At 40.6% G+C, this 22,486-nt stretch overlaps 1 protein-coding gene across 6 annotated transcripts in view; it reads left to right on the forward strand.

Annotated features, from left to right (window-relative positions):
• pkp4 (plakophilin 4) overlaps positions 1-22,486 on the forward strand; it is a 158,485-nt gene that overhangs the window by 96,126 nt on the left and 39,873 nt on the right. For all 6 annotated transcript variants that reach the window (XM_080199112.1, XM_080199111.1, XM_080199113.1 and 3 more), the window contains 3 exons: positions 3,819-4,039; positions 7,208-7,336; positions 13,549-13,762. In XM_080199112.1, the coding sequence (XP_080055238.1) occupies positions 3,819-4,039; positions 7,208-7,336; positions 13,549-13,762 (564 nt within the window). The remainder of the gene's footprint in view (positions 1-3,818; positions 4,040-7,207; positions 7,337-13,548; positions 13,763-22,486) is intronic.

Below are 22,486 nucleotides of genomic sequence, written 5' to 3' on the forward strand. Positions count from 1 at the left end.
AGACCCTTTTATCCCCACTCTGCTTTCTGCCAATCAGCCAATCCTCTATCCACTGCCAGGATCTTACCCGTGACACCATGGGCTGTTAACTTATTTAACAGCCTCCTATGTGGCACCTTGTTAAAGGATTTTGAAAATCTAAATAAATCACATCCACTGCCTCTCTTTTATCTAACTTCCTTGTTACCTCCTCAAAGAACTCTAACAGATTTGTCAAACATGACCTCCCTTTAATGAAGCCATGCTGACTCAGTCCAATTTTATCATGCCAAGTACTCCGCAATCTCATCTTTAATAATGGACACTAAAATCTCGCCAATGACCGAAGTCAGGCTGATTGACCTATTAATTTCCCGTCTGCTGCCTCTCTCCCTTAAACAGTGTTAGATACTTTCCAGTCCTCTGGAGGCAGGGAGGGTCCCAGTGATTGCTGAAAGATCACCACCAGTGCCTCCACAATTTCTTCAGCTATCTCTTCAAATCCTGGGGTGAAATCCATGTGGTCCAGGTGACTTATCTGCCTTCAGACCTTTCAGTTTCCCCAGAACCTTCTCCTTAGTGATGGCCTGACTCCTGTTGTATCCTGACTCACTTCTGCCGCCGATTCTCCTAGAGCTGTGACATCCCACTGGTGTCTTCCACCGTGAAGACTGATGCAAAATAACTATTCAGTTCCTCTGCCATTTCTTTGTTTCCTATTATTATTTCTCCAGCCTCATTTTCCAATGGTCCAATGTCTATTTTTGCATCTGTTTTACCTTTGACACCTGGAGGAAACCCATGTAGACAGGGAGAGAATATGCAGACTTCGCACAGACAGTAACCCAAGGCTGGGAATCAAACCTGGGTCCCTAGTGCTGTGAGGCAGATAGTGAAATTTGAATTCCATAAAAATCTAGAATTAGGTCTAAAGCTAACCAGGAAACCATTGTCGATTGTTGTAAAAACCCATCTGGTTCACCAATGTCCTTTAGAAAAGGAAATTTGTCTTCCTCATCTGGCTTATGTGTGACTCCAGATCCAGAGTAATGCCCTCTGGGGATGGCAATAAATGCTGGTCCAGTCAGCAATGCTATATCTGATGAACAATTTTTTAAAAAAGCACCTGCTTATTTTTGAATCAGAAACGGGGCAATATCATTAGGAAGAGTTTATTTGTCCACACACACTTGACATTGATACTCTATTGCAATATGTCCCCCCAGCCCTAGCACAACCTCTTGCATTTGTGGTCTTTGTCGACTACCCCATGTTTTGATTTCTTCACCGTCACTTCATTTTTTGCTCTCTGCTCAAAAAGGTGAACATCATCTGGATGCAGACTTGAATGCTCTTTACTAGCCTGCAAAAAAGCAACCCTAACTGTATGAAACATTTTCCATGACTGATCATTCTTGGGCTTGTCTCTTGGCACCGGATGCCAAATTAGAGATACTTTTGTGCTGTTAGCCCATGTGCAGAAGAACTGAATTTAGTCTGCCCCAATTCATTTTTGCATTGTATCCCCTACAGCCATCTGTCCCATCAATGCAAGATAGATTTGAACCCAGGTTTCAGAGGTGAAACTCCATCCAACATATTCCACCATCTGAATCCTCTCCTTTTAGTTTATTTAATCTGTTAGTTGGCAAAAAACACAGTAGTTTAGAGAGTATGGTACATAACCAGTAATACAGTGACCTGGATGTAAAATCAATAGAATGTGAATTCTATTTAAACACCTCGGGAATTGAAAAGCTGGTATCAGTAAAAGGGATTAAATGTAGTCATTCCAAGTTTGCTAATGATACAAAACTAGATGCGAATGTTTGTAAAGAGGTTTCAAGGGGATTTAGACAGGCATCTGTGAATGTGCAAGAACAAGTGGATAGAATGTAAAGTTATCCACTTTGGTGAGAAGAACAGAAATGCTGAGTTGAATGGTGTGAGATTGAAAAGCATTGACATCCAAAAGTGTCTTAGTTCTTGAGTCACTGAGAACTAACTTGCAGGTACACCAAGCAATTATAAAAGCTGAGGGCACGTTGGCCTTTATTGCAAGAGGATTTAAGTATGAGTGTAAAGATGTCTTGCAGCAGTGGTGTTGAGGTGGAAGATCAGCTGTGGTTTCCCATGTTGTCATGTAAAAATCCAACTTGTTCACTTGTGGTGTTTTGGAAACTAAACCAGCCACCCTTCCCCTATCTGGCTTATAAACATGTAAATGTGTTTCATTTTTAATGTCTATCTGACATATACAGGTAAGCCACTCTATTGCATGAATTACCATCATCCTTTTGGCAAGCTATGGATATACAATAAATGCTGACCTTGCCATTGATGTCCATTTCCCAAGAATTAATTTTAGAAGTTATATTCTCAATTAAAATGGGGCTTTTTTCAGGGGTGAGTCCCATGAATATTGGAGCCAAGACATGAACAAGTCTTTGCAAAAGCGAACAGAATTTGAGATGTACACCACATGTCTTTGAATTTGTTAACAATTTCAAGTGCTTCAAAAAAGAACACTGACACATTTTGTATGCAGATATTTGGTTTGCTTTTTTTTTTACTGAGATTGGCTACTAGTTGTAATTTATATCTTGTTTTAAAACAAACAGTAAAATCTTGTCCCAGAAAAGCTACAGGCCATGAGAGATTATAACATTTCTCAGGAATAGTACCCAGAAAAAAGTGATTATTCACACACTTGATTCTAGCTGAATTTGTGCATTGTGCAGCAGATAATGTTGAGTAAACAATTGAAATTTAACAAAATTTAAAGCGTACCAAAGGTTGAGGACAGTGACAAAGATTTCAGGGAAATAATAAAATGAGGGATTAAAAGAAAATAATTGTTTTTAACTTATTCTCTCATAGGATGTGGGCGCCACTGACAAGGCCAGCATTTGTTGCTAATCCCTATTGCCCTCGATTTGCCCTTGCTATGCCATTTCAGAGGGCATTTAAGAGGGTCTAGAGTTGTGTGCAAGTTAGACCAGATAAGGATGCAGCTTTGCTCCCTTAAAAGGGATATTAGTGAACTGGGTTACTTGTTACAACAGTTTCATGATCACTATTAGTGAGACTAGCTTTCAATTCCAGATTTTATTAATTGAATTTGAATTCTACTAGCTGCTATGGTGGAATTTGAACCCTTGTCTCCAGAGCATTAGCCTGGACCTTTCAATTACTAGTCCAATGACATTGCCACTGCATTACCATCTCCCCTCCTTTAATGTGATTGAATCTATAATTGTTATAAACTCTGTGGCACTGAGAATTAATCTGCACTTGTCCATGGAACGAGAGCATTGCTGGCTGGACCAACATTTATTCCCCATCCCTAATTGCCCTTTAGCTGAGTGGTTTGTTCGGTCATTTAAGAGTCAACCAGATTGGGAGTTTAAATAACATGGGTAAATTATTTTTTGAGGTTGTGTGTGGGGCTGGTAGGGGGGTGGTTTAGGAAAACAATTTTCATATACGTTGATAAATTAAATTTGTGAAAATTAGAGACCTTGTGAAATCTGTGCATCGATAGTGTGTAAGAGTAATTGTCATTTGATACTCTGTTTATAGATTTCTAAGTATGTAATGATGTACTTTCCAGAATATAGCTAAAATTGTACATATTCTTAAATTTAAATAACATAGCCCTTGTCATATGTGATGGTCATCATTTTGAACCTGGTTCTGTTAAATGCGTCCTGATCAATTTGTTCAGAATAAATGAGTTAATGTTGTTGCTTGAAGAAAATGTGCTTAAAATCCTTTGTTACAACACATCAGATGTACATTCACATGTAGTTTTGAGATTATCATTTTTTTATTTCTAGCCATTGGAAACCTGCAGAGATCAGCAAGTCAACGCAGCACCATGACTTACCAAAGAAATAACTTTTCTCTAAATTCAGTGGGTAATTATGGTGATCCATACAGGGCAGTTCAATACCGACCATCTGAATCTAATTATTCCAGACTTCATTATACCATTCCAGCTGATGAAACTACAACAAGGTCTCCATCAATTGACAGCATTCAGAAGGATCCAAGGCAAGTGTAATTAGCATTGGCTCGTAGAATTGTGTTGTAAGATACTGTTTATCTTACTATCTGAAATTACATTTATGCTGACTTTATTATCGTAAACTATAGCCAATAAACAGGAAGATTGATTAGTACCTATCCTTCTATTAAACCTGAAATAAACTCTGCACATCGCAAAAAGATAAGTGAAGATGAGACGGCTCATTTGACCTAAATTAGTTTGTCTATTAAACATATCCCACTTTTGATCAAACAAGGGGTATTCACCAAGCTTCACAAAATGGGTACATTTTGTGAAGCTTGGTGAATGAGAGAGTTCAGTGAAGGGGGAATGAAGTACTTATTTTTCTACCATTTTCAGTTTCCAGTAGTTCGTTGTGTCTTCTTTGTTGCCTCCAAGCAAGGAGAGTGCAATTTATCTCGTAAGCTGATGAGTATCCATGATGTGGAGATGCTGATGTTGGATTGGGATGGGCATGGTTAGAAGTCTCTCAACACCAGGCTAAAGTCCAACAGGTTTATTTGAAATCACAAGCTTTCAGAGCACTGCTCCTTTATCAGATGAATGAAGAGGTAGGTTTCACAAACAACATATATAGACAAAGGCAAAATAGCAAGATTGTGCTTGGAATGTGAGTCTTTTCAGATAATCAAGTCTTTACAGGTACAAACAATGCAAGTGGAGAGAGGGATAATCACAGGTTAAAGAGGTGTGAATCATCTCAAGCTAGTTCAGTTACTAGGATTTTGCAAGCCCAGGCCAAATGATGGGGGTTATATGACAACCCAAAATCCGGTTGAGGTCATCCTCATGCATGTGAAACTTGGCTAATGCTTTCTGCTTGGCGAAAAGACTTATAATCCAACCATTATCTTGCTGCTGTGATTTTGTCAATACATGCCATGTTTGTGAAACCTATCCTTCCACTCATCTAATGTAGGAGCAGCACACCGAAAGCTTGTGATTCCAAATAAACCTTTTGGACTTTAACCTGGCATTGTGAGACTTCTTATAACAAGTATCCGTTGTAGGGTACTGTGCATTACTAGCTGCACAATCTGTCATGTCTTTAGCTTTTTAAATGAAATCACTGTGTTTTAAAATATGTTTGAACAAAGCTCATTCCCAACCAGAAATAAAATCAAAAATCCCAAACCCCCACAAATGAATCTGAATAAAATCAATTGAATACACCACTGCATTTTAATATTAGTTATTAATGTCTCAGTCTTTGTGCAAAGCAATATTATGTAGTTTTATTCACTTTATTCAATCACCCATTTGGTAGAGAATCTTGGTTGGTTGGGTGAAAGCCTCAAAGCAACTTGGAACCAGAGATCAGGAGGCTGAAAGGAAGCCAGTGTAGAATAGACATGCATTGGAACTGTGCCTGAAAGATGATATGAATATTTTACCCAAATGATGTTAAACATCTTGGGTACACCCAAAGCAGTCAGAAGGAGTATACCAGAGGTCTGCTGCTTTAATTCTGAACAAAGCTAGTTTAAGCTATCCAGTTTCTCAAAACTTATTCTGCTATTCATTTAGAACATGGCTGATCTGTATCTCAACTCCAGTTATTTGCTTTTGCCCCATACTCCTAGCTAACTTTATCTAACAAAAATCTATGAATTGTAGGTGTCCACCAACCAAGCATTAAAAGCATTTCAGGGAGCTGTGGGGGAAATTCCACACTGTATGGGAGGGGAAAGAATTGCATCCTGATTTTGCTCTTGAGCCCAAATCAAATGCTAAGATTTTTTTCCTTTGTTCCTGGCTTCCCTATTTTATCTAATTGAATTGTAAGTTGTGTAGGGCACTAAAGGAGCCTGCAAAGGGATATAGATAGGATTCGTGCGAGGGCAAAAATTTAAGCAGATGGAATATACTGTAGAAAATGTGAACTTGTTCTCTGGCTGGTGGAATAAAAAAGCAGCCCATTATTTAAGTGGAGAAAGATTGCAGAATTCTGAGGTACGGAGAGATCTGGATGTTTTGATACATGATTCTCAATTATTTTATGAGGAAAGGCTAGACCCACTGGAATTTCAGAAAATGAGAGATGATCTTTTGAGACTTACAAAAACCTAAAGGGACTTTACAGGGTGAAAAGGATGTTTGCATTTACTGGAGATTAGAACTAGAAAAAAAGGGACTCCCTTTAAGACAGGTGAGAATTATTTTCTCCATGAGGATCATTAGTGTGTGGAATTCTGTTTCCATGAGAGAAATGGCAGCAGTGTTGTTGAATATTTTTAAAGCTGAATTAGATTCTTAACTGACAGCGGAGTCAAAAGGTATGGAAGCTAGGCAGGGAAATAGATGCCGCAATCAGATCCACCATGATCTTATCAAATGGCAGAGCAGGCCGAAGGGGCCAAATTTCCTAATCTTGCTTCAAATTCATATGTTTGTATCCTTTTATCTAAATCACTTAAATTAACGCTAAGGAGTATAAAGCAAGTTAATGCAACCTGCCATCATGATTAACGTTTGCTGCATTGGTGTTACCAAAGTTCAGATTTCCAAGCCTGATGGATTCCTATGAAACCAAAGAGTAAATCTTAAGTATCAAAATCAATTTCAAGCAAGGATTAGTAAACCCACAATGAATTTTGTGTCCAAAAAAGATGCAGCAAGTAGGTATTCCAGAGCTTTCATTTTAAATCAATTTGGAGGAAAAATTGAAAATAGAGTTGCTGAAAATTGCAGGTGCAAAATCAAAAATGCAAAAAAATGAATGCTGAGAGATAAGGCAATCATCTAAAATCTGAGGAAGAAACAAACGTGAGCATTACATGTACCTTTTATTACCACGAAGTGTCAACTGGGGACCTTTGACAAAACGTGATTTCCCAAAAGCAGTTAAAATTGCCAGGTTTCTACATTTGATGAGGGATACTTTAATATCCAATAGCTGACTTTCTGCAGATGGATACAATTTGCCTTAAAAAAAAAGGTCATTATTAAAGACCAGGGATGCATTCCCTTTGCAAATTCAAAAACTAAAATCGTAATATTTTGTAAAAACCCTAAAAGACCACTGAACAACAAGAAAGGTGATTTCATTTTGCTGAAAATGTGGTTTGATTTTGCCACACTTGTTTTTAGTTTAAAATCTGAAAATTCTTATCAATGAGATTTACTAATGAGGGATTTTCTGTCTTTGTTAGGGAGTTTGCTTGGCGTGACCCAGAGTTGCCAGAAGTGATTCACATGCTTCAACATCAGTTTCCTTCAGTTCAGGCAAATGCAGCAGCCTACTTGCAACACCTCTGCTTTGGTGATAATAAAGTGAAAACCGAGGTATGGTATATACCATTTGTATTTCATTTTTGGGGACACCAATAAGAGTGCAGAAGCATGCCCTCCAAATTGCAAACTACAGCATTTCTGCTCACTTGCACATTGAATTCTTTGATGCAATTGGAATCATCTTGACATATGCAGGTATTTTAGTGTAGCATTTATGAGCTAAAATTACAATGTTTGCTGTTAATTGTTCTTAAATTTCAATAATACACATCGTAAATTGAGAATCTTCCTGACACGTGCCTGCCTAACTTCACAGTGCTGATTATTTGATCCATTCCTGAATTAGCATTGGAAAAAAACGTAACTGTATAAGAATTAATTTCTGTCCCAGCTAATTTCTGATCTCAAATAGATGCACAGTAACTTTTTTCCATCTAGGTAAGTCCACCATTCACGACTGGATGTGGCAGGACTGCAGAGCTTAGATCTGATCCGTTGGTTGTGGGATCGCTTAGCGCTACCACTTGCTGTGTATGCTGTTTGGCATGCAAGTAGTCTTGTAGCTTTTGTAGTTGATACCTCATTTTTAGGTGTGCCAGCTGCTATTCCTGGTATTCCTCCGTTGACCCAGGATTGATTCCCTGACTTGATGACAGTGGTTGAGTGGGGGAGCTGTCGGGCCATGAGATTGCAGAATGTGCTGGAGTACAATTCTGTTGCTGTTGATGGCCCGCAGCGTCTCATGGCTGGCAAGTCTTGAACAGTTAGGTCTGTTCAAAGTCTGTCCCATTTAGCACAGTGATATTGCCACATAACAGAATGGAGGTTATTCTCAATGTGAAGGTGGGGCTTCATCTCCGCAAGGACTGTGCAGTGCTAACTCTGACCAATACCATCATGGACAGTTGCATCTGCAACTGGCAGATTGGTAAGGATGAGGTTGTTGGTTCCTTCACCACCTGCTGCAGACCCAGCCTAGCAGTTATACCCTTTAGGACCCAACCAGCTCGACCAGTAGTGCTGCTGTCAAGCCACTCTTGGTTGTGGACGTTGAGATCCCCCACTCAGAAAAAAGCAAGTTGTGAGGGGTTACCAAATACTTAAGGGGATAGATTTAAAGGAATTGTTCGGTGTCACTGAAACAGCCATGATCAAAGTCTCAAATGATAACTCCTATCTGATCACGGTGCATTACGTCTCCTCAATCTCTTGCTGCTTTTAATGCAATCAGCCACATGATCCTCTTCAGTACTTCTCCCCCTTGTATAGCTGAGTTGGGACTTTCTTTGCTTTAATCCACTCTGCTTATGCAATCATAACTAGAACGCCTGCAGCAATGGCTTCTCTTCCCAACACAATCACTTCTGGAGTCCCCTAAAGATCTATCCTTTCCTCATCCATGTATTATCCTTCAGCACCATCAGCTGAAGACATGCATCAGGTTCCATGCAAACTTTGAAAGCATCTAGATCCTCTTGACTCCTTCACTACCCAAACACTGTTAGCCTACTTATTTGATGTCCAGGTTTCCTAGATGTGGTAGAAATACCAAGCTTTGATATGACCCCAAAGCAAATACTATAGTTTCTGTAAATCTGCAGCATTTGTGGAGAGAGAAACAGAGCTGATATTTCAGGTCATTGACTATCATCAGAATAACATTAAAGTTATCCTAAGGCCGAAGACAGAACCTGAGCTCAAGTCTGGTTGTTATTGCCAAGGATACGGTGCTTTTGGCAGATGCCAAAGATGGTAATTTTGTTCTTTCCAATATTGCTAGCCTCAATAAAACAACAGGATGACTCTCAATTTACTGGGGTTACATAGAAGAATTATTGAATCCCCACAGTACAGAAGGAGGCCATTCAGCCCATCAAGTCTGCACTGATTCTCCAACCCAGGCTCCTATTCCCTCCTTATCTCCATGCCCTGGGCATTTAATATGGCGAATTCACCCAACTTACGTATCCTTGGGCACTAAGGGATAATTTAGTGTGGCCAATCCACCTAACCTACACATTTTGGACTGTGAGAGGAAACCAGAGCACTTGGCAGAAACCCACGCAGACACAAGGAGAGCATGCATATTCCACAGAGTGACCCAAGGCTGCAGTCGAATCTGGGCCTCCGGCACTGTAAGGCAGCAGTGCTAACTGTTGTGAGACTTCTCTAGGTGACAAAAATCCTTAGCTAGAGCAGGAACATTGATCAAGAAGGATTTCCTCCTGGCTGAAAGATACATGTCTAGCCTTGGCAGGTAAAGTGCTTTGCATATTTTCTGTCCTTCCCTACTGGTTCTTTCGGAAGAATTGGAAGTATGTTATGTTCAAAAAGATGATAGAATGATTACAACGTGGAAAGAGGCATTTTGGCATGTTTTGTTTGTGCTGGCCTTCCGCAGGTGCAATTCAGAGTGCTATTTCTCTGCCGTTTCCCTTGATTGCTGCACATTTTTATTTTTTACATAATGATCCACTTCCTTTTGAATAATAGTATTGACCCTACCCCCACCATGCACTCAGGCAGTGCATCCAGATCCTAACCATTTGCTGTGGTTTAAAAACAACTGTTTTCCTTGTATTGTCATTGCTCTATCAATTATCTTCAATATATGCCTACAGATTCTTGACTCTTCCACCAGTGGGAGCACTTTCTCCCTATTTAATTTGTCTAGATAGCCCACAATTTTGAATACCGTTATTAAATCCCTCCTCAGATATCTCTTCTCTAAGCAGTACCAGATTCCCCCATTTTATCTGCATAACTGAAGTTCCTCACCCTGGAATACATTCTATAACCTCCCTAATACCTTCACATTTTTCCTAAAGTGTGGCACCCGGAACTGGACACAATACTCCACTTGACGATAAAACAGTGTTTTATGCAGGCTTAACATAACCTTGCTTTCATTTTCTTGTCCCCTTTTGATAAACCCCAGCATGCCATATGTTTTATTAATGGCTCTCTTAACCTGTCCTGCCACGTTATGATTTATACACATTTGCACACAGCTCCCTCTGCTCCTTCAGCACCTTTTAAACTTGTGCCTTACGGTTTATATTGCCTCTCCTTGTTCTTCCTAACAAAATGAATCACTTCACACTTTTCTGCATTAAATTTCATCTACCCCTCATCTGCAGAAATCAAATACTAGCTCCAGGGAACTCCACTGTGAATCTTTCTCCAGTCCAAAATATAAACATTCATCACTGCTGTTTCTTGTCACTCAGCCAATTTTGTGTTCTTGTTGCTGCTGCCCTTTTATTCCATACATTAAAACTTTGCTTACAAGTTAAGTTGCCAAGTCAACACAGTGCACAGTGGTTAGCACTGCTGCCTCACAGCATCAGGGACCCTGGTTCGATTCTTGGCTTGGGTCGCTGTCTGTGTAGAATTTGCACCTTCTCGTGTCTGTGGGCTTCCTCCGGGTGCTTCGGTGTCCTTCCGCACTCCAAAGATGTGTTGGTTAGGTGCATTGGCCATGCTAAATTCTCTGTGTACCCAAACAAGCAACTAGGAAATTTTTGCAGTAACTACACTAATGTAAGCCTACTTGTATCTAATAAATAAACTTTACTTTGCTGTAAGTTGGATTGAATGGATTTTTGTTGGTTTTATCGTATGACCTCCTGCTCTCACCATTGGTCATTATAGCACAACCAACTTTTTGTGCTTCTTTCCCAAACCAATTGGAAATGTAAAAATTCTTCATTAGCTGATTGCTCAATTGTTGAGAGTCAGTCAAAATAGCCTTTTCTCCTCTTCTCATAACTAATAAACCAGAAGTATTCACTGAAAATACAGGAAATGCACACTTTTATTTAATGCTGCTCAAATTCTGCTTCTGAGATGTTTGCAGTATTATTCTGGAAACTCCAGACCGATTGTATATGTGTTGTGCAGCAATTTATCAAATGCCTTTCTGGAATCCATCCACATCAACAGCATTACTTTCACCATCCTCTCTGTTGCCTCATGAAGCAAGTTGGTAAAATGCGATTTGCTCTTAACAGATCCATGCTGGCTTTCTTTAATTAACTGCTAGACTTCTCACAAGGCTTGCATAAATGTGTTAATTTCACTCTACTGTCCATCTTAATTGGAGGCATCTGCTAGTGGGTCGAAAATCTATGGATCTTCATTGTTATTTTCAGTCTTGTAACATGTCAATAATAGAGACTGATCTTATGAACAAAATATTTTTAAGTTCTTGGGCAACGCTTGGATATTGTTCTGAAGTTATGTGGTTGTATTATAGCCTCGATGACATGCGGAGTAAGCAATATTGAAAATACTGTCACAAAGATTACTCCCTTGACTTCTGCTGGATGTAGCCTATTTTGTGATTTCATTAACACCCACGTTGCTAGAAAACTGCTAGGGTCCAGCAGACAAACTTCCATGTGTTCCCGTGAACTTTATATGGGGAAGCAACTAACACAACCAAAAAAATTCTAAGTGTCGAATTCACGCAAAAACTGGAGTAGATCATGCTGCCTTTTTCAGCAGGAGTTTCAAAATGAATCTCCCACACTGTGCACTGCAGGGCATACTGGCATAAATCAATCCAAATATCAGTGGGCTATTCCCACTGGAGAAGCTGGCGGCATAGTCCAGAGTGGGACACTACATATACACTGATCTTTCAGCACTGAGATTGGTACCTTCACAGTAGCCCCATGTTGCCAGCCTCTTGATCAATATGTGATAAATGGCCCACTGCATGCTGAGTAAAAACCATTAAGCTGTCAATCAAATGAGATAGAAGGACTGGACTGAAGGAAGGGTTGAAAGGTATTTCAATGACACTGCACTTTCTATGACGGCTCAGAGATTTGAAATAAATGCAGTATTAAAACAGTGAGCTGTGGAGATGGGAATTTCCACCCCCCTCGTTAAAGTGACTGTCTTCTGACAATCAAAGAATTTCAAAGGGATTTACTCACACCTGTAGTTTTTGGGAGAAAGGAAGAGAAATCCCTGATGCAAAATGGAGTGCTGCTATGATTTAAAAGTCTGACAGGTGATTAGGGCACATGGAGACTAACATCACATAGCCAGATCAAAATTTACAGATGACAGACAGGAATTAATATATTGAACAGAGTGGCCTGAAATCACTATGGTCTTACCAATCAGGAATGCTACCAGGACTAAACGGACAGTCCAGCCAAGGACCCCCAATCCCAGGGGATAGTGCTGAAATCAATCCCTTACATCCGTCCAAGCCCACCCAACCCCCAGGGCTCTTCAGGGACTCTTCCTCTGCACCCTTGCAGTAGCAGAGGGCACATGGGCATTGGACTAACCTCCTGAACCCTGATGGGGTCAGTGTCAGGGGCCAGAGAACCATTGGCACTGCCAGGGCAGGGGGTGCTGAGTGGTCTGGTCACCCCCATGCCTGTGTGATGTGGTGGGAGGGGGATTGACCTGTTTACTTGAGTAGCTGGGGAGGGGTGTGGCAGGGAAGCCCCTCCTTGCTGAGGAATAGGTGGCGCTCCCCTGGTCAGTGGGGATCACCATTTCTGTTTTTTGTGTGAGTGTTGAGGGGGGAACCTGTCTGTGACCACAGATCGGGGCACCCTTTACAAATGGCACCCTGATCTCTAAAAAACCAGGTTGGCCGGCATGATTTGCAGGATGCACAAATTTGTATCTTTAGGTGGGATGCTCCCAGCTCCAGCGGGAAACACTTCAGTTTTCCTGCTGGCATGGGCTCTTAGTCCCGATCCGTGTACCTATGGTAATGCCTAAAGGCAATTCCATCTTGAGTGCCTGTCCGATACCTTACAAATTGCACGCCTGCAACATGTGAAATAGTGTAATTTGTATGCTAGATTGTTAATATGGCACTTTACAGATTATTGGGGCGAGAGAAATTTGAATGTTAAATTTGCCCCCTTTTTTTAATCTCCCTCATATCTAAATAACCTGAAGAGAATTGGACAACGCAAATTGTGGGTTTTTGCAAATAGTCATCTGATTTCATTTTGTGCTTTTTTTGTTGAATAAGAAAAACGTTTAATAATAATTAATGCATAACATTAATTATATTTCTACTGGTTGTACAAATCTATTTAGTGAAAAGCTTTGGTGGTGGCAGGGTGAGGATTATGCCTCACCTCAATTAATTTGAGACATGAATTCAAGAGAGTTATATCTTTTGTGTTTGAGATTAATAGTGAATATTTTAAAAATTGCATATTTCTATCTACAGTAAAAATAACTTAAGTATTCTGAGCCGTGTATCTTATTTGTTCAAGGTGTGCATGTTGGGTGGAATTAAACACTTAGTTGATCTCCTGGATCATAAAGTCCTTGAAGTTCATAAAAATGCATGTGGAGCTCTTCGGAACCTGGTTTATGGAAGAACAACTGATGAAAATAAAATTGCCGTAAAAAATGCCGGTGGAATCCCAGCCTTACTGCGTTTGTTGCGGAAAACTGTGGATGCTGAAATGAGAGAGCTCATTACTGGTGAGTGTTGACATAATTACAATTTATTTGGCTAAATTAATAAATATGTGACTAATTATTATTTGTGAAGTGATTTTGCCCCAGCTGATATTCCTGCATATTGTGGACAAAGGCTCAGATCTACATCCTTTCTGAATTATACCTCTACTACAGTATATAGTCCATGTAGTCTATGAGCCATCTTGAGGCAGTTTTCAGTCAATACATCTAGCAACATGGGCAGTAATATCATTACTTCTAATTGTGAAATACACTTATTGACTGCTATGGAGTTGCTTACAGCTCAAGATATTCCACCGTCCAAGACATAGTAGCATCATTGAAGAAAATCAGTATAAATCAATCCGGTTATTTTATTGCTTTTGCTTTTAAGCGTATTTTGTCTTGTGTGTTTCAGTGCAATAACATTCTGATTGTGATGATGTAACTTTTTATTAATAACTCACCCACATCTAATAAGCTCCTATAATTCTATAGTCGAAGGAGGAAATATGTCTGGCCTCCTTTATATTATCTCTTTCCGTTGCTTCATTGAATGTTAGTTCTAGTTCTTTTTGAACAGGAAGCGTTTCTCTTGCAATTTTGTCTTTTTGTTGAAGCTTTCAACTTGCTATGGTGGACACTCCTGGAGTCTTGGCAATTGCTATGCAGTACAGTTAGCAGCTAACAAAATGGGTGAACAGGAATCTCTCTTTCGTATTCCAGTAGTGCTGCAAAATAGGGACCAATTCAGGAAAATACATGTTCAGACACTTCAGGTGACATCCGCTATTTTTAATTCAGGCCCCCTGTTTACAGACCATGTCACTGCTATTCAATATATCACAGGAGATTTGCCTTCAATATTTTTGTTTTGCTGCATCCCCACATCACTGTCTTATAACTGTAAATTATTTCTGTTGCCTCACATCCTGTGTAATGATTTTGTTCTGACTTGGTACTATCTGAAATAACATATGCCTGCATTACTTTTAATAGGTAATACTGTTACACCTTCTTGCTGTTATACATGCTTTTCAGTTCTCCCACATAGTCCATCTGACATTTTCTTTATCAACCTTTTAAACTGGTAAGTTTTGTTTTAATTTTTATCTGTTTTTCCTTATTTTAAATTTCATTTATGATCTGACACCTTTCTGCCATTACCTTGGCACTCTGCAAGACCTGTGTTCTCTCCCTGCTTTTATTACTGTCCTCAACCTTACAGTGCTCCTTCTCAGCACTTTAATGCTCTTGTCCCTGCTGACCTCTAGCACCCTTAGTAGATATCTAATTTGTTTTTAGTCTTTATCTTGGTCTAAGCCCACTGCTTTCCTGCTTAGTGTGCATTCGTTGCAATGCTATGGGCGTACTAGTGAATTGGACAAAAGTAAATCTGGATGGAGAGCCTAATCAAAGTGAGAAAGGGAGAAGTAGTGAAGGTGGGAGTCTGAGGGGGAGAGGGAAAGATCAAACGGACTCTGAACAATGTCACAGAAAATCTGCTGGTAACATATTTAATGGAATTCAGAACAATCAAGCAGCTCTTGATGCTCTTCCAAAATTGCCAAACCCATTTTCGGATTTTAGTCTGGAGTAAGATATCTGCCAAATAAAGAGGGACGAAAAGGTTGTGAAGTAGGAATTGGACTGTTTTGAGAAAAATCTGATCACAAAAGTTTTAATGTAATCTTGTCATGTAGATGTTTGATCTTTAGAAGGGAATTTTAAAAGAAGCATGATTATGAAACCTCTCAAAAGTAGCAAACTCTAGCAATTTTACTCATTTTAGAAGTTCTTACAGTTCTTGGCATCAAGTGTATGTTTCTTTAATCTTGGTGATAAATTCAAAAACTCCTCTGCTGGAAGCAGGAATCTTTGCAGTACAGAAAGGTCCTGTTCTAGGTGGCCCGGTTATAAGTTGCTCCACTTCAAACCACCCTTATATTAGGGCCAGCATGCGCTCACTGACGTGATTTCTGCTGCAGCATTGTTTCACATCTGGCCAAAGCAGCACACGTGACCCGATCAATGCCACTTTGGGATGTCTCTCCCATTCCACCCTTCTCTCCTGCCCAGCTTGTTCACCGATCCTCCTATTTGCTACCCATCCAGCTCCCCTAGCTCTCCCAATTAATAGCTCCTCTCACTTCTTGGCTTGCTTGCTTCCTCCTTGTCAACTCTCAAGTCCATGCTCACACTGTGGCTTTGAGAGACAGAAGCGGCGAGCAGGAGGGTTGGCAGGTAGAAAAAATTTGAATATTTCTTGATTTTAAATAAAATTTTTAGAATTATTTTAGTTTTAAAATGTTGTATTCTGTAAATCTTACATTTGTATTATTTTTGGATGGGAACGGTAGTGCAGAACCTAATTGCAGCTTTTGCTTTGGTTATAATGAGAAAATCTGATTATTTCATTTAAAGTTGTGTTTTTAGGAACATAACTGCAACATTAAATGAGGAGAATGCTGTATTTTGATTTGAGGGTCTGAAAATGCATCAAACTATAGCATTCAAAGTCTTCACACTGGCAGCGTACAGAACATTTAAGGTGCTTCCTCAAATACCTGACTATAGATGATCTGCAAATGTGAAAAGTTTGAAAGGTTATCGTGAGTGAGACAAGAAGTGTACGGTAAAGAGCTAATGTTCTTAATGTAGTTTATCAAGAGGTAGGAGGAAATGATCTGGGCAGAGAAAGAAATAATGAATAAGGAATAAATAAGAATGGAACGTATTGAATTATCTTAAATATTTTATTGCAACACAAGACCGGTAGGAGTAAACATTTTTAAGAGCAAAACCAAAGCCGGCACAGCTGATATTGCTTAGCAGAAAAAGTTTTAAAAGTACAACAATCAAACTGTATTGCAACCAGGAGTCATACAAAGGTAAGATTGATAATAACAGTTAAAAGCAATATTTGATAATGTATATTACATAATATATGAATATGTTAGAAAGGCAATTGAAAGATGGCAAGTAAAGGGAGTTAATGGCAACTAAAGGAAGCCACCAATGTTTTTGTTGAATATGGAGAGGATAAGAGGTTAAAAAAAACACATTGGTCCGTTTTAAGGGCTGCATGAATGACCTCTATTTAATACATTTTTAGATCAGTGTTTATAAAAGAAACTGGAACTTATTGTTTTTATTTCTTTTTCCTGAATCTAGACCATAGAAATTAGTAAAGCATGTATTATGAAAAGAATTAAAGGATACTTTGAGACATGATGGGGAAGGGTGTGCCTTGAGAAAATCTCAAGGCTGAGATTTTTGTGATGTGCTTTGGCATCAGGTGTGGCCTCATAATTTTAACCCTCAATGACCATGTTATGTTTTGATCAGCCGAGAGTTCTTGAGAAAACGAGCAAGAAAATCAAGGTTATTAACAAGTTGACAAATACGGTAGCTGCACTCAAAAATGGGAAGAAACAAAATGTAGTCCCAGTATTAACAAAAGGAATGAAACATGTTAAATTATTATTCATAATGTCACTTTCCTTTGAGAGACCACAAAATAGTTGGTCAATATGGTTTCAGAACCAGGATACTATAGCAGAGAGGCTATGGCATAGTGGCATTGCCATTGGACTAGTAATTCAGAGACCCAGGGTAATGCTCTGGAACTGGGTTTGAATCCCATTATGGCAGGTGTGAAATTTGAATTCAGTAAAAAAAAGTCTAATGATAACCTTGAGACCATTGTCAATTGTTGTAAACAAAAACCTATCTGGTTCACTAACGTCCTATTAGGGAAGGCAATTTGTCATTCTTATCTGATCTGGCCGATATGTCATTCCAGATCCACAGCAGTGTAGATCCCTCAGATGTGCAGTAAATATTGGCCCAGCCAGTAACATCAACATGAACAAATCTTTAAAAAACTACTGCCTTTCAAAATATATTGCAGCTGGGTGACTAGTATAAAAGGTTGGAAGTGTCTTAATCACTAAGACACTGGGCTGAGGAATAATACCCAACGTTTACTGTGACTGAATAAAGCATAAGCGTATTCCAACATGAATCCATGTGTAAATTGATTTTAATTAGTAAAGCTAAAAAAGAAAGTGGTCATTTTTTTAAGAATAGATAATAATCACACTGTTGGTTAATATGAAATATGCAACATTTTGGAATATTTAGACATAGTTGTGGACATGTTATATTTAAAAAGTGTGCTAGAATGCAGATAGTGATTCTCTAGACATTTATCTTTTTTCAAATGCCATGCCCTCAATGTATTCTTATCTCCATCCTGTTCGATTCGGTTTATCCCTTCGTACATTTTGCAAATTGAACCCAAAAATTTTTTTTAGGACTTTTCAAAGTCACAATTTCTTGAAGTCTGTTTTCCCCCTAATCCAACCGACAATGATTGTCTCTTGAATTTGTATTGTTTCAGCTTTAGTCCTTCCTCTGTGAGATTCTTGGCTTATTAATCCCCTGACTCAAATGTAGCTCCCATCATTAAAGCTGGCTGCAGGAAATTCTGTTTCCTCCATTGTTCCAAGTCATTTTCCTTTCAGTAACTGTTTATATAGCCCAACTCTCTCTAATATATAAATACTGCTCTGGCCACATCCCAATGTCTCATATTCCTGGATCTAATACAAGAAAATGATTGATTCATGATGCTTCTGCTATCCTCAGCTTCATATGTTTACTGTTTTATCTTTCATATAATCTTTTTTATCTTTCTTTATTTTACCAAAGCTACCAAAGTTCAGTTTTTCTGAACTTTTTCTTCATACTGGAAATATATTATCTTTAATGATGTCTTCTGCATCTTCATTGTGTTGCAATCAAGACTCATTGCATAGCCTCTGGAACCATATTATGATTCCTGCATTATTACTACAGACACAATAAGCCAAATATTGCTGTAAACTTTTCAAGTTCTATGTTAAAACAACAAAAATGTCCCAAAGACTAAAGTAATCGGTCAAGGCAATTTGAGGTCATGGAGAAAGATTTCAAACTGCATGGACATAGAGCAGATTACAAAGTCAACTGACGGAAAGCAGCTGGCCCAGGTGGGATACCCGGATGAGCACTCAAATCCTGCGCGACCTGCTGGCGGGAATATTTGCTGACATCTTTAACCTCTTTTATACCAATCTGAGGTCCCTATCTACTTTAAGATGACGACCATCACCCTGGTACTCAAGAAAAGCCAGGCAACGTGCCTTAATGACTATCGTCTAGCAGCTCTGACATCAATCATTACGAAGTGTTTTGAAAGGTTAGTCATGGCACAAATCGAGTCCGACCTCCCAGATTGCCTGCATCCACTACCGTTTGCCTATCGCTGCAACAGGTCCACAGCAGACGCCATCTCCCTGGCCTTGCATTCAACCCTGGAACACTTGGATAACGAAGATACCTTATTCAGACTCCTGCTTATTGACTACAGCTCAGTCTTCAATACTATTATTCCTACAAAACTCATCTTCAAATTCAGTGGCCTGGGGCTCAGCTCCTGTCTCTGCAACTGGATCCTAGACTTCCTAGCCCACAGACAACAATCGGTAAGAATAGGCAACAACACCACCTCCACCGTCATCCTCAACACCAGTGCCCTGGTGTGTCCTCAGGCCTTTACTCCTCATACATCTATGATTGTGTGGCCAAATTCCCCTCCATCTTGCTTTTCAAGTTTCCTGATGACACCACTTGGCTCTCAAACAATGAGATGGAGTACAGGAAAGAGGTAGAAAATCTGATGAACTGGTGCAATGACAATCTCCCTCAATGTCAACAAAACAAAGGAGATATTCTTCAGGAAGGGCACTGGAGAATATGCTCCATCTACATCAATGGGGACAAAGTAGAAATGGTCAAGGGCTTGAAGTTTCTTGATGTCCACATCACCAACAACCTGTTCTGATCCCTCCATGCTGACGCTTTAGTTAAGAAAGCCTACCAATGCCTCTACTTTTTCAGAAGACTAAGGAAATTTGACATGTCTGCTATGATTCTCTCCAACTTTTACAGATGCATCATGGTAAGCGTTCTTTCTGGTTGTGTTACAGCTTGGTATGGCTCCTGCTCTGTCTAAGACTGCAAAAAGCTACAAAGGTCATGAACAAAGCCCAGTCCATCACACAACCAGCCTCCCATCCATTTACTGTCTACACTTCCCACTGCCCTGGAAGAGCAGCCAGCATAATCAAGAACCCCACCCTCCCCAGACATATTCTTCCACCTTCTTCCGTTGGGGAAAAAGATGCAAAAGTCTGAAGACGTGTATCAGCTGACTCAAGAACAGCTTCTTCCCTGCTGCCATCAGACTTTTGAATGGACCTCCCTTGTATTAAGTTGATCTTTCTGTAAACCCTAGCCATGACTATACCATTACATTCTGCACTCTCTCCTTTCCTTCTCTATGTATGGTTAATTAGTTGTTCGTCCACCATCATCAATTAGTCAAAGAACAACCCAACACAGGAAACAGGCCCTTCGGCCCAACGAGCCCGCGCCGCCGCATCACCCTACACCTATTCTACCCTGCATGTCTACGAATGGGACCCTACACAGTCAGATTCAGGGAAGAAATAGTGTCAATTTGGTAAAAACCGATTAGCCTAAGAGCACATCTTTGGGGTGTGGGAGGAAACCGGAGCGCCCGGAGGAAACCCACGCAACCACAGGGAGAATGCGCAAACTCCCACAGACACAGGCCCAAATCCATGTGTCTGCACAGCTAGCAGTGCTAGTCACTGAGCTGTTGCGGCGCCCGTCTACCGGTCCAGGATCAAGCACACACACCGACATGAAGTACTAGGCCACTCCTGGACTTCCAAGAGCAGCCCACGCACGACCCGCCGTGTGCATGCCCCTCGCTTGACACGAGGTGGACTTCCACCTGTGGAATAAAGACAAAAAATATTAATCATACAGCCTGCCCTTCCGGTGTCTCCCGAGGTTTAACCCTATTTAATAGCCCCTACCATATCCCTCCATTCTCGTTTCACTCATGTGCCTATCTAACTGCATCTTAAATGAGTCCAACGTTCCTGCCTCCACCACCCTACTCGGTAGCGCATTCCAGACCCCCACAACTCTCTGCGTAAAGAACCTTCTTCTCACCTCCAAATTATACCTCCCCCCCCCACCCTTAAATGATGACCTCTCGTGTTCGTACCCAGTCTAGGGAGCAGTCTCTCACTATTAACTCTATCTATTCCCTTCAGTATCTTATATACTTCTATCATGTCCCCTCTCAATCTCCATCTTTCCAAGGAGAATAGCCCCAGTTTCTTCAATCTCTCCTCGTAACCCAGTCCCCCCATGCCAGGCAACATCCTGGTAAACCTCCTCTGCACCCTTTCCAGAGACTCCACGTCCTTCCGGTAGTAAGGTGACCAGAACTGGACGCAGTACTCCAAATGCGGTCTAACCAACGTTCTGTATAACTGAAGCATTAGACGGCAGCTTTTATACTCTATGCCCCTTCCTATAAAGGCTAACATCCCATAAGCCTTCCTAACAACGTCCTCCACCTGTGACGCAACCTTCATGGATTTGTGAACCTGCACTCCCAGGTCCCTCTGTATGTCTATACTCCTAATCGGCCTACCTTTTATCACATAGCTCCTCTCTGCATTATTCCGTCCAAAATGCATCACCTCGCATTTGTCAGGATTAAATGCCACCTGCCACCTATCTGCCCACTGCACCAACCTATCTATATCCTGTTGTATCACCTGACAATCCAGTTCCATACCCGCCATCCCTGCCATCTTGGTGTCATCAGCAAACTTGCTGATCACACCACCTACGCCCTCTTCCAAGTCATTTATGTAGACTACAAAGAGGAGAGGTCCCAGTACTGAGCCCTGCGGCACACCACTGGTCACTGGCCTCCAGCCCGACAAGGTCCCCTCCACAACTACCCTCTGTCTCCTATTTCCCAGCCAGTTCTCAATCCACCTAGCTACCTGGCCTCGTATCCCATGCGCCTTAACCTTTTCTACCAGCCTACCGTGAGGGACTTTGTCAAACGCCTTACTGAAATCCATATAGATGACATCAACGGCAAAATGACAGAACAGTCATTTTGAGACTGGTTGCGTTGTGTCCGAAGATGACTGATCAGGTCAATTTGGACACGGAATGTCCTGGCACATATTGGACAGACTTGTGTAGACACTATAGTAGTTGCGTTGGTGGCTCTGGACTTGCGCAGTTCACGCTTAAGTTGTGCTTCAGCAATACACCTTGCTTCATAAGCTTGACAGCCTTTGTGGATGTTTACTGCCAGGTAGGGCAGTTTTGTGCCAGCGTTTCCCAGGTAGTCGTGTCTATGTCAAGCGACTTCAGGGAGGCCTTGAGTGTGTCTTTGAAATGTTCCTTCTGCCCTCCATGCGAGCATCTTCCAGCAGAGTGTTCCCCAAAAAGGAGCTGCGTGGGTATGCGCTTGTCTGGCAGACGGATGACATGACCTGCCCACCGGGTCTCCGCTCTCATCAGCAGTGTGTGGGGTGTTGGTAGACTTGCTCTAGAGAGAACTTCAGTGTCTGGTACTTTGTCTTGTCATCTAATGCATAATATTCTGTGAAGACAAGTCATGTAGAAAAGTTTGAGCTGACTTGCATGCCTTCGATACACAGTCCACGCTTCACAGGCGTACGAGGGTAGTGAGTACCACAGCGCTGTTGACCTTCAGTTTTGTTGTTCGGCTGATTCCTCGATGTTCCCATACAGTGGAGCGCAATATACCGAAAGCAGAACTTCTCTTTG

The sequence above is a fragment of the Carcharhinus amblyrhynchos genome, chromosome 11 (genome assembly GCF_965287045.1).
Source record: "Carcharhinus amblyrhynchos chromosome 11, sCarAmb.v2.hapA, whole genome shotgun sequence".
In the NCBI taxonomy this organism is placed as follows: Eukaryota; Metazoa; Chordata; class Chondrichthyes; order Carcharhiniformes; family Carcharhinidae; genus Carcharhinus; species Carcharhinus amblyrhynchos.